General features: G+C 39.4%; 1 protein-coding gene across 4 annotated transcripts in view; it reads left to right on the top strand.

Moving 5' to 3' along the window:
* Positions 1–3,238, top strand: part of Xpo1 (exportin 1) — a 48,818-nt gene extending 45,580 nt beyond the window's left edge. For all 4 annotated transcript variants that reach the window (XM_063229484.1, XM_063229483.1, XM_063229486.1 and 1 more), the window contains 3 exons: positions 80–239; positions 360–456; positions 2,199–3,238. In XM_063229484.1, coding sequence (XP_063085554.1) covers positions 80–239; positions 360–456; positions 2,199–2,345 — 404 coding nt within the window. In that variant the 3' untranslated portion in view covers positions 2,346–3,238. The remainder of the gene's footprint in view (positions 1–79; positions 240–359; positions 457–2,198) is intronic.
* Positions 3,239–13,485: the final 10,247 nt, after the last annotated feature.

The following is a 13,485-nucleotide window of genomic DNA, read 5'->3' as shown; positions in this document are numbered from 1 at the left end:
TTTGGGACTTTTAAAATACTAGAAATGTTTGAGTTTTTAGATTCCATTCTAGAGTTAACAGTTTTCTTTATATCAACAGGTTTAACAATGCATGCATCAATTCTTGCATATATGTTTAACTTGGTTGAAGAAGGAAAAATAAGTACACCATTAAATCCTGGAAATCCAGTTAACAATCAGATGTTTATTCAGGAATATGTGGCTAATCTCCTTAAGTCTGCATTCCCTCATCTACAAGAGTAAATGACTTTTAAATACATTTTTTAAATCTGAAATGGGTGTTGGGCATTAAAATTGTCTTTTAAGAATTCTGAAATTTAATATTGCTTTTAAAAATAATCATTTGTTTTGATTTGCAGTGCTCAAGTAAAGCTCTTTGTGACAGGGCTTTTCAGCTTAAATCAGGATATTCCTGCATTCAAAGAACATCTGAGGGATTTCTTAGTACAAATAAAGGTATTTGGTGAGGGGGGTGGATTAAAAACCTGAGGTTAAGTTTAACCACTTAATCATTTGATGGTACAGTATTATAAAAAGGAGGATATTTGGGGGATTTTTTTTTTTTTTGCTTGTTTGGTTTTGGTTTTGGTACCAGGGATCGAACTCACAGCCTTGTGCCTGCCAGGCAAGCACTTGAGGCACTCAGCTAAATCCCTAGCTCTGTTTTTTGTTTCTGAGATAGGATATTGCTTTGTAGTCCAGGCTGGCGTCGAACTCAAAACAATTCTGCTTCAGCATCCAGAGTGCTGGAATTACAGGTGTGCATCACCACACCAAGCTGGAATGTTTTTAGAAACTCATTATAAATTAAATTTTGTGAACTGAGCTAAATCCCTGGCCACTAAAATTAATTGTTAAGGTGTCTGTAGATAAGAAATACCTTGGTAGTCCCTGTTAAAATTTTTATACTTATTTGATAACAAATGAAACATGAAAATTAGCAAATGCCTGTTCATAGTGCTGTTACAGTGTTCCATTCAGACTGTTGGCAAGGACTTTTATTGTGTCTTTTTGTTTTTGAGACCATCTTTCTATGTTATTCTAAAATTCCTGGTTTCAAGATACCAAACTCACTCAACCACAGAAGAGTTAAGAGGGGTTAGGGACTTAGCTCAGTGGCATAAGCACCTGCCTGGGAAGCATGAGGTCCTGAATTTGATCCCTGCTACCAAAAAATAAAGAAGTGATAAGAGTACACAAATGGAACTACCACTGTACCCTCACTAAAGGTTTTTCTAAAAGATTTTTCCACTACCACTTCCATTATATAATTGAAATACTATAGCAGTTGTTTAACTCTGTGAGTGATTGAATCCAGCTCAACCACTGGACCATATTCCCAATCACCTCGATCCCCCCCCCCCCCCCCCCGGTCTAAATTTTTAGTCAGGACCTCACTGAGTTACACAGGGTATCCTCAACCTTGTAATCCTCCTACCTCAGTCAATACTAGTTGGGATTATAGTTGTGTGCCATCATGCTCATTCACTTCATATCATTTTGTTTTTAAATTCAAAAGAACTGTAAAAGTTATCCATGACTAAGAAGTGAATCTGAAGATTGTCAGATTCTCTCCAAAAAATCTGTGTTGCCCAGGTTGGCCTTGAACTCCAGGGCTGAGGAGATCCTCGTACATTAATCTACCAAGTACCTGGCACTACAGGTGCCACCATGCTGGCTCAGTTTTATTACTATGGAAATAATTTTTTTTTCATAACCAGAATGCAAAAAAGAATATGAAAAGGACCTTGAAGTCTTGCTGAGAAGATGATGACTCAATAAGTACCATTAGTCTTAGGAAAAAGCGCTTCCTTTGAACTCTTGCATAGGAGTTATTAGTATGTAGAATCACCGTAACTCTTGAAGGTTTCTCTCCTAACACCTGTACAGTTTGTTCATGTTTCTAAAAGAATCTCCCAATATAGTTCAGACTGGCCTGAAATATGTAGTAATCTTGCCTCAGCTTCCAAGTGCTGAGATTAACAGGCTTGTACCTACCATACCTGGCATACCTTTAAATGTTTTGATTTAGCTACATAGTATTGTGTCAATGTAACACAGTTTTTTAAAGCATAATTTAAAACTAAATTGATGGATAATTTACTTGTATTCCTTCTCTAAATGGCAAAATGCATATCTATAGATTTTTTATTTAAATCAGGTTGGAGTTTTTATATTGACGTTTAAACTTTTCACAGGAGTTTGCAGGCGAAGACACATCTGACTTGTTTTTGGAAGAAAGAGAAACAGCCCTTCGACAGGCTCAAGAAGAGAAACATAAACTTCAGATGTCTGTCCCTGGCATCCTTAATCCACATGAAATTCCAGAAGAAATGTGTGATTAAAATCCGAAGTCATGCTGGCTGGTTTTTTTTCTCTGCAACTCTTGTTGACAGTAGAAAACAGCATCTGGAGATTTGTCGACCAAAATGATGCCAATTTGTAAATTAAAATGTCACCTAGTGGCCCTTTTTCTTACGTGTTTTTTGTATAAGAAATTTTCTGTGAGATATCCTTCCATTGTTTAAGCTTTTGTTTTGGCCATCTTTATTTAGTTTGCATGAAGTTGAAAATTAAGGCATTTTAAAAAATTTTACTTCATGCCCATTTTTTGTGACAGGGCTGGGGGGAGGCAGCAAATTCGATTTGAACATACAGTTGTAAATTCTAATGCAAAATTATACAGATTTTCTTGTAAACAATAACAATTTTAATTAGGGAGCATTTTCTTTCTAGTCTGTATTTCAGTCTAGAAGAAAAGGTAATGAGTAAAACAAATTTCGTTGTTAAAGGATTATAGTGCTGCATTGTCTGAAGTTAGCACCTCTTGGACTGAATCGTCTGTCTAGACTACATGTATTATTACAAGTCTGTATGGCAAGTTTGCAGCAAGATCATGTGCATATCATCCCATTGTAAAGCGACTTCAAAAATATGGGAACAGTTAGTTATTTTTACACAGTTCTTTTTGTTTTTGTGTGTGTGTGCTGTCGCTTGTCGACAACAGCTTTTTGTTTTCCTCAATGAGGAGTGTTGCTCATTTGTGAGCCTTCATTAACTCAAAGTGAAATGGTTAAAAATATTTATCCTGTTAGACTAGGCTGCATCTTTTTAACAACTCATTAAAAAACAAAACAAAACTGGCTTTTGAGATGACTTATACTAATTTACATTGTTTACCAAGCTGTAGTGCTTTAAGAACACTACTTAAAAAGCAAAATAAACTTGGTTTACATTATTTTCCTTGTATTGGTTCAAAATTATTCCTATAAGTCCTAAAGTTACTAGTTTGAGGCAGCAAGTGACTGAAGTGGACATGCTCTTAAAACACCTGTTCCTTGGAAACATGTCTGATGTTAGACTCATTTTATTCTTGTTTGAGGTTAGGGAACACCTCTTGTCTAGACTGTGAGAAAGGTCTAAGTGGAACGATGATTACAGCTTAGCTTTAGAATAATAAGAGAGAAACTGCTGCAGTTGTTGTACCTGGTTGATTGTATTGATGGAGTGTAAAATGTAACCCTAGTCAGATGAACATGGTGATGTATACCTGTAATGTCAGCACTCAGGAAGCTAACGCCTTTTTAGAGGCAAGCCTTAAATCACTGTGAGTTCTTTATTTACATAAGAGAGATCCTGTCTTAGAAAATTAAAAATGTAACCCTTGTAATCTGAAGGCAGGAGGTTCACCAACAGTTTATGGCCAGTCCAGGATACATGGTAAGACTGCCTGAAGAAAGTTAAAATTTCATTCAACACAGGATTTTACTATTGTGTAGATGAATTTGAAACTTGAACCCAAGCATTCTGCCTCAGACTACCGAGCTTGCCAAACCAAGAGCATTTTGTTTTGGGGATTGACCTCAAGGGCCTTCACTTCTAGACCCCTTTTTAAAATTTGTTATTCAGTGACACAAACTTCATTAAATGTGTGAGTTGCTCATGTTGGGCTCAAACTTTATTTCATTGCCCTAACTTTCCAGAGTCCTGTGATTAATTATAGGCCTGTGCATCACACTCTACCTGGTTAATGTTGTTAACCAAAAATAGCTGTCTACAAGAACCCTACCTTTACTTTAAATGCTAGAATCATACTCAGAAATGATTGACAGCTGGGGACTTTACCGGTACCAAAAACAAGTTCACACCTATCTTTTGGAATGCTGGAAAAGTAACCCTGAGCCTTATGTATGCTAAGCAAGCACTATCCTGAACTACATCCATAGCCCCAAGAAGGATAATAAACATTTTGGTCAAATTTTTTTTTTCCTCTTAAACTTTTATAATACATTCAAAACCGGCTTTGGTAGTACATGCCTGTAATCCTAGCACTCAGGAGGCTGAGGCAGGAGGATCATTTCAAGTTCAAAATGATGCTGGGTTATTAACCTCAAGGTCAGCCTCAATAAGACCCTAACTCACAAAGACCAAAAAATAGTATGTTCAAGGAGGCCAACTGATAAATAGACCTGGTAATGGGAAGCATATATACATTATTTGATCCTCTTGCATGTAGGTGTGTTTCTTGAATTAAGAATTTGGTCACAATAAGTGGGCATTTCTCAGTTGAAGACTAGTCATAGCTGGGTGAAGCTCAAGGTATTTCTGCTGCAAAGGACATGGATGATATTAAGCTAATGTGTAGCTTAGTTATGCTCCTAAAGCAGAGCTTCAGTTAGGGATTGTATATAACAAGGGTTCTCTAGTAAACAGGTAGTCTTGATCTAGGTATTCATTAGATGGGAAATCTTAGGCAAGTCATTTAAACAAGTTGGATCACAAACCCACATCATAGATTGGTAGAAATTGATCATATATTCCTTTACACAGCAGGCCTCTGTATTTCCATTTTCTCTTAAAAGTGGGGCCCAATGTTACATCTAATGTTACGCCCATGATTTCCAACCTAGTCCAAGTGTGAACTTTGTCATTGCCATTTGTGTGCTGTGAGATTAAATTGCCCTATAAAGTGTTTTACGTAGCTCTCATCCATGCACTATGTAGTGTGTTCTGATCTCAAGCTAAAGATCCATCTGCCACAATAAGTTTTTGGTTTTTCAGTCATGCTGTGTAGTCCAGTCAGGCTTTGAACTCCTAGCAATCCTCCTGCCTCAGCCTCCCCCGTACTGAGATTACAGTTGTAGGGGCTGAGGATTTAGCTCAGTGGCATAAGCGCCTGCCTCGCAAGCAGGCAGTCCTGAGTTCGATCCCCGGTACCTATAAAAAGGAAAAAGACAAAAAAAAAAGAAAAGAGATTACAGTTGTAAACCACCGTGCCCAGTGCAATTTCTGTTTTGTGACTGTCAACCAAGTTGTTGAGAAAGCAGGATATCTTTTCATTTACACACAAGACAGCTGTACCAAATACTAAGCAGTGCATTTCTGGAGAAAGATCAAGGAGTCCATGAAATTTCCAAAAATGGGTTACTGGGTACGATGTGTGTCTGTATTGTCATCTTGGGAGGTTGAGGTACAATTGCTTACAGCAAGACAGCATAGTAAAACTCTGTATCAAAGGGTTGATCTAGCAAAGTTACCTGATAGGGACTGTGGAAGATCCTGTCAGTTGGTGTCTTCCTTTTGTGTGGTTCATGAAGTAACAGTACATGAACACATTTTAGGATTTCAGCAAAGCAGTGACCAAGTGGCATCGCTCTGCCCTTTCCCTGTTTTTCATTCAATGTGGGTTTTTTGTTTTTTGTTTTATCTGTACCAGGGATCAAACTCACAACCACCTGCTTGCAAGGCAGGTGCTTATACCACTGAGCTAAATCCCCAGCCCCATTCAACGTGTTTAAAGGCCGACCTACAGTGCAGACACTTCAGACCAGTGCTAAGAATGGACTTAAAAAAAAACAGGCTAGTAGTATATCTCAGCAATAGAATTTTCACCTAGTGCGTTTGAGGCTCTGGTTACCATCTCGGACACTAGACACACACTATTGAATACTAAGGAATGATCTGTTTAGTGGGAGAAGGGCCTTGTTATTCCTCAAAAAAAAAAAAAAAGTTACTCGGGGCTGGGGATTTAGCTCAGCAGCATAAGCGCCTACCTTGTAAAGCAGGCAGTTGTGAGTTTGATCCCCGGTTCCAATAAAAAGGAAAAAGACAAAAGTTAATCAACTGAATTCATTGGGTAGCATTGTGGAAAGTGTGATACTATGAAATTAGTTTGTAAGAAATACCACATACTGACTGAATTTGTATGTTAAGGCAGTTCAGCAGCGTAAGTGCCTGCCTGTTAAGTGCAAGGTCATGAGATTCCCTGGTACCAAAAAAACAAACGAACTTAAAATCAGTAAGGATTTTTTAAGGTATTCAGCCAGGTAGGGTGGCTCACACCTTAATCCCACCTCTTGGGAGGATGAGTCAAGATGATTGCTGTAAATTCAAGGCTATATCGCCAGACCCTGTCTCAAAGGAAAAACAAAATCCAAAAAATCAAAGACTTTATGTCTCAAAAATACATTGTAGGAGGTAGCTTGCTTAGTGAGAGGGCCCTGGGTTCAACTGCCCAGTACAATGTTTAGTTTAATACCTACTTAGGGGGAAAAAAAAATAGCTACTTAGGTAATCCATGTATATATAAAAATCTGATAGTCTGTTTTGGATGGGCTGTGTTGTCCAAGCTGGCCTTAAACTTCTGTGTAGCTGAGTATTCTCGAACTTGGAGCCCCCTTTCTCATTCTCCAGACTACTGGGGTTATAGGTGTCCACTACCATGCCCAGTATGTTTTTCCATGTCCGATTGGAGTAGCTACATTGTCTCTGTGGGTACTCTCTTAGGGCCTGGAGTGGCTGTAGTTTTGGATATGTCCCTAAGCCTTGTGGCTAGGAAAGGATCAAGAGACATTGTGCATGTTAGGTAAGCCCTTTACCAGTGAGCTACATCCTTACCCTCAGTTTAGATTGTGAAAGTCCCCTGAAGGCCCCTGTGTTGAAAACTAGGTTCCTAGCTCGTGCTATCTGGAGTTCTGAACAATTACACAGATTACTTCAAAATCAAACAGTGTTGTGTTCATCAAGGTGCTGTGGGATAAACTGCCCTTCGTAATATTTATACATTTTGTGTTCCATCGAGTCTTAGCTGAGTATTGCATAGCCTGGGCTGAATTATGCTGTGCATTGGTCTCCTCTTCAATTAAAGGTCTCTACTTTGACAGCTAGGTTGAAGAAAAAGCTCCCTTCAGAAGTCAGGTGGTTTTACTACAGACCTCATTGTTAACTGAAATGTAAGCTAAAGCTTGTATAAATCTAAAATTTTGTTTTAATTATATGAAGTCATAATGCATCAATTGTATTCTATTACCTAAATTTAATCATGAAACATTTGTTTTCTTTGTGTGCGAGGGGATGGCTGGGGGTAGAACCCAGGGCCTCCTGCGTGCTATTTTTCTCTTAATTCTTCAAAGGTAAAATATACTAAGGAAGGTGATGGTTAGCTCAGTTAATAGAGTTTGCCTAGCATTCATGAGATCCTCGGTTCCATCGGCAGTGCTGCAAAAAAAAAAAAAAAAAAAAAAAAAAAAAAAAAAAAAAAAAACTCTAATGTGTTACAAGCTCCTGTCATTCCCTATAACCCAAAAGAGGGTTAAAGGTGTGGTGGTGTGTAGGCGGTCCACCAGATTGCTAGTGTTAGTGATTCCTGAAGGAAAAATTCAATCGAATGTTGGGTGGATAAGTACTTAATGTGTGCTAATTATGTACTGGGTTCCATTACTTGATGCAAGAAACACAAAAATACTAAAGCAAGTGCGGTAATAGTATTCACAAATATTGGTAGAAAAAAAGGTGTCACCTACAAGAAGTTGGGCCAAGTAGAAAACACTCTTGAAGAGACATAACGGACAAAGGAATCATCCTTATAAAAAAGACAGAAGCGGGGCTGGGGATTTAGCTCAGCGGCATAAGCGCCTGCCTTGCAAGCAGGCAGTCGTGAGTTCGATCCCTGGTACTGAAAAGAAGACAAAAAAAAAAAAAAAAAAAAGACAGAAGCTGGGTATGGTGGCCCATGTCTAATTTGAACACTCTGGGATACAGAGGCAGGAAAATTGCAAGTTTAAGCCCAGCCTGGGCAACTTGATGACTTAGTGAGACTCTACCTCAAATCAATCAATAAGTATATTTAAATTTACTTGGGAGGGGGGTACTGGGACTCAAACTGGACCACATATTTGCTAGGCAGGCACTGTGCCACTTAGCTAAATCCCTGGCCCTGGTTTGCTTAAATTTAAAAGGGCAGATAGAGTATTCACTCCACCCATGGTGATAGAATTAAGGAATGACTGGTGGGTAGCTAGGATACAAATACAGAATCTGAGATCCTATATATTTTCATAATCTTTAGTTGGGTGTAATGCAATCCAGTGCAAGTGGATGGTGATAATAAACATCTGAAATGAGTGCAAATGCAATGGCCTAATAGTGCTTTGACATCAGATTGAATTGTATCTGAAAGTATGACATTACATCTTTTAAGAATGTCTAACGGGGGGCTGGGGATTTAGCTCAGCGGCATAAGCGCCTGCCTTGCAAGCAGGCAGTCGTGAGTTCAATCCCTGGTACCTGTAAAAATACAAAAAAAAAAAAAAAAAAAAAAAAAAAGAATGTGCTAAAATGTGGATGTAGGGGGCTGGAGGTTTAGCTCAGCGGCATAAGCGCCTGCCTTGCAAGCAGGCAGTCGTGAGTTCAATCCCTGGTACCTGTAAAAATACAAAAAAAAAAAAAAAAAAAAGAATGTGCTAAAATGTGGATGTAGGGGGCTGGAGGTTTAGCTCAGCGGCGTAAGCACCTGCCTTGCAAGCAGGCAGTTGTGAGTTCGATCCCCGGTACCGATAAAAAGAAAAATAAAATAAAATAAAATAAAATGTGGATGTATTGGTACCTGCCTGTAATCCTAGCATCCAGGTGGACACAGGCTTGAGTTCAAAGCCAGCGTAGGCTATGTAGTGGCATTGTTCACCCTTTTTTAAAGGAGGAAAAGAAAGTGCTAGCCAGGTGTGGTGAGGCACTCCTATAATCCCAGCACTCAGAAGGCTGAAGTAGTGGGATCATTGCCAAGTTCGAGACCAGCCTGGCTACAAAGCGAGCACAAGGCCAGCCTGAACTGCACAGTAAGACCCTGTTTTCAAAAGACAAGACGAAACAAGAAAATGTGCTAAACTAGATATAGAGGTATACTGTACTTAGGTGGCTGAGCAGAAAGACTACAAATTCCAGGCCAACCAGGACAGTGTAAAAAGACCTTGTTTCAAAATAGTAAAAGGTCTGAGGATGTACTCAGTCACTGGTCTAGCATGTGCAAGGCCCTAGATTCAATTTCCAGTATCCAGGGAAAAAATTTAGTTCAAATTTAATAGATATCTTATTAGGGTGCAATTTTTTAAAAAAAAAATGGGTATTTCACACAAAGATTGAAATTAGTCTAATAAGATCTACTACCAGATTTAGCAAGGATATGAAGAAATAGGAAATCTCAGGCTAAGATTGGTGGTGCATGGCTTGCAGCACTTAGGAGGCTGAGGCAGGATCAGTCCAAGTTCAAGGCTAGCCTGGAATAAGTAGTAAGACCCTGTCTCAACAAAACAAAGGAAATCTGCCTGCTGCTGAGAGTATAAACCAGTATGTCCACTTTGGAAAGCAGTTTAACAGTATCTCTAATAGTTGAAGCTGTATATACCTTCAGCAATTTGCCTTCTAGGTATGTGCGATTCCTTTGTACGTGTTTAGGAAGATACATGTAAGAAAGCTTATTGCAGCCAGCCTGGTGGCCCATGCCTAGTCCCAGTATTCTGGAAGACTGAGGCATAAAATTCACAAAAGCAATTTAGCAAGACCCTGTCTCAAAATAAAAAATTTTAGGGCTGGGGATTTAGCTCAACGGCATAAGTACCTGCCTTGCAAGCAGGCGGTTGTGAGTTCGATCCCTGATACTGATGATAAAGGAAAAAAAAATAAAAATAATTTAAAAAGGCTGGCAATGTAGCTCAGTGTGAAAGCCCTGTTTTCAATCTTTATTACCATAAAATGCATAGCAAGCAATGGCCATCTGCTCAATAATGCCACCAGGAAATCAGGACTTTCTCTTTTCCATTCTGGCATTTGAAACCTTGACTTCTGCTATTTTTTTTTTCTGTAGGTTTATAGTTTTAGAATTACTATTCTTCAGATATCACTTCTGTATTTAAAGAAATTAGAAAAGGAAAGGGAGGGTACTAGACACTGTCAATTGTCTGCCCATATTCCCTAGTTTTTATCATTTTAGTGTACAGACTTCTAATTGCTAGTACCTAAATTTCTTTTTGTCTTTGGGACAGGAGCTTGCTATGTAGTTCAGGTTGGTCTTGAACTCGCAGTAATCCTCCGACAAGCCTCCCAGAGTGCTGGAATCACAGGGGGTGCGCTAATGCTGTTTTGGTTTTGGTACGCAGGATTTCGTTTTGTAAACTAGGTTGTCCTAGAACTCCCCCCAAGAAGTGCTGAGTTTACAGGCATGTGCGTCGCTCCCAGTTTCTCTTCAACAATACTGTATAGAATGCTATTCAGAAATACTTTCCTCAGAGAAGACAATGGTGGGCGGGGCTGGCTAGCCGTGAATTTGCGGGACAAGAAGGGGTAACTACACCAGCCAGTGACTGGCCCGACCTCTCCACAGATTCCGCCTCCATGACACCCTCAACTCCCTACCCTAGGCAAAGAGGCCTGCTTGGGTTGAGTGGCCTGAGAGTTCAGAGCAGCAAGGATGTTGGCTTTGAGAGTGGTGACAACCTTAGCAGGGGGGAAGATGAAAAGTAGCTGGAGTGAGCTTGGACATGTAACACCACACAATATCAAACAACTGAGAGATTAATCAGGTCTTCTTTCCAGTCAGCTCAGAGACAGTTTCTATAAGGAGGTATCAGAGTTTGGTGAACTAGCACAACTTGGCTGTTTCTATGCTGTAGACGCAGTATGCTGCAGGATCATTCACAGAATCACAAGAGACTTTGCATCATGACAGTAGGATGCCTTGCACCTTATGCCGAACGCTAGGAATAGAAACTAAAATGTTAAATCACATCTTAAACATCTGTGAGAAAGAAGGTGCTTTGAACACCTATCTGCACGCCCAGATCAGCAGTGACTTAACAAGGGACTTCTGCAGGAAGTTTGCCTTGGAGATTACTGAGACAAAGAAGAATCTCTGTAAGAGGTGAACTCTGGGGGCTGGGGAGTTAGCTCAGCGGCACAAGCACCTGCCTTGCAAGCAGGCGGTCGTGAGTTCGATCCCCGGTAAAAAAGAAAAAGACTAAATAAATAAATAAAGTAAAATAAAAGAACCCTGCTGGTGCTCTTGTGCTTCAGAAAAACCCCAAGTCCCTTCTGGTCAGAACGCAGATGCGCAGAACACAGACACCGAATAAATTACAAATGAACTTGCTTGTCACCAAATAAATAGAGGTCCGTAAACCTCCTTCACTTTTCGTTAAATAAACTTTTCCTCCTTGTTCTCTTGTTCTTAGTTTTTCTCTCCTCCCCACCCCTTTCTTTTACAAGTTTTAATAATTTCAAGGACTTTTTAAAATAATTGTTTGTTTGGGGCTGGGGGGTTAGCTCAGCGGCATAAGCGCCTGCCTTGCAATCAGGCAGTCGTGAGTTCGATCCCCGGTACTGATAAAAAAGGAAAAAGACCAAAAAAAAAAAAAAAAATTATTAAGAAAGGTGGAAGCATGATGTGGTAACAGTACAAATATCACTGTGACCTCCTCTACTGAGAGGAGTGGTTTTATGCTAGGTTGGGAGTGGTTCTGACACGTAGATAACTTTTTGTAAGATGAAACATCTGAAAAAAAAAAAAAGGATGAAACATCTGAAATATTCATGTTTTCTTCTCCTTGTCCAATCTAGGTATTTGCAATTTTTTAGATTATCAGTGATCGTGGCTCAAGAAACATTCTTTTTTTTTTTCTTTTTCGGTACCAGGGATCGAACTCACAACTGCCTGCTTGCAAGGCAGGCACTTATTGCCGCTGAGCTAAATCCCCAGCCCCGAGAAACATTCTTGATAAACGTGAAAGCAGGGCACAAAGTTTGACTTTTTTGTCATTTGACTTTAATTTTTTTTTTTTGTTATTGACTTTATTTTTTTTTTTTTTTGCAGGGTAATTTATTTAACTTAAAAGATGAACAAACATTCAAATGTTAGTAAACATTTATCTGAAATATATACTTATATAGAGGGCAAATAGAGATTTCCATCAGCTTCTGGAACAGTCAAGTGTCCATTTAAAAATACATTTTCCACAAAAACTCTTCATTGCAAGAAATTTTTTCTTTTATACTCCACTGTGCTGCACTGGGATGTACTCATTTCCCTGTCAACCCCCACGATGAAGACGCCAGGCACAACCTCAGGTGATGGAAATGAAAAGCTGCTTCAGCGACAAAGATGCCTCCGTCGCAGATCACTTCTTCCCTTTTCCTTTTTTATTTCCCTCTCCTGGCTGAAGATTTGGGTCACCACCTCCTGTTTTTTGGGTCCATGTTTTTTCTTTGGGTATCATTTCTGCTGCACACAACATGACTGACTTTCGCGATGGGAACTGTCCCAGGCAGAGGCTGCAGTCTTCCTGCCTGAGCTGGACTCCGACTCTACCTCTGTATTGAAATTCACATCACGATTCGGCTCCCTACACTGCATTTTATTTTTCTCAGTAAGTGCATTAAGTCCAGCTTCTGAGCATACGACTTGAATCTCTGTAGCTGTAGGATTTTCTTTTTCTTTTTTATTTTATTTTATTTTATTTTCCCCCTCCCCGTAGCTGTAGATTTTCAACACCCTTACATATTGGGAGCCTTCTCCCCGCGATGGTTTTCTTATTATCTAAATAAGCAGGGTAGACACGAATAAACTTGTCTTGATCCGCCAGGGACTGTGCAGTGGTGCAAACCATTTCCACAGAGCCGGGGTCCCTAGGAATCTATAAGAATATTAGCCGGAATTCCCAGGCTCCCCATGTCATTGACTTTAAAAGGAAGTTTGATTTGTAATATTTATCTTTATATATAAAAACCTCATCTCCAAATAAAGTTACACAGCAAAATTAATTTATAGAGTGTACACACTTTATAACCTTAAGTTTTCATTTGGAAATGTGAAAATACAAACAGACTTCAGCAGTCTTCAGTGCCAAGAAAAAAAAAAATGTTAAAGAAAGATGGAGAAGCTGGGAGTGGTGGTGCACTCCTGTAATCTCAGCACTCAGGAGGCTGAGGCAGGAGGACCATTTGCAAGTTTGAGACCAGTCTGGGCTACAAAGTGAGCCCAAGGCCAGCTTGAACTGCATAGCGATACCCTGTCTCAGAAAGACCAAGCAAAAAAAGGAAGATGGTTGATAACTTCAGAGTTCTGATCTTAGTAAAAATGTAGAAAAAACATGTTGGTTGCTCTTTGGTATCAGCTTCTTAATCTGAATTCAAGTTTAGGAGAAATGTTTAACATTAAGC

The sequence above is a fragment of the Cavia porcellus genome, unplaced genomic scaffold (genome assembly GCF_034190915.1).
Source record: "Cavia porcellus strain 051 isolate PalLab524CR breed Dunkin Hartley unplaced genomic scaffold, mCavPor4.1 scaffold_18, whole genome shotgun sequence".
Lineage (NCBI taxonomy): Eukaryota > Metazoa > Chordata > Mammalia > Rodentia > Caviidae > Cavia > Cavia porcellus.
Note: the sequence above shows the minus strand (reverse complement) of the source record. Positions and strands in the feature narration are given on the sequence as shown.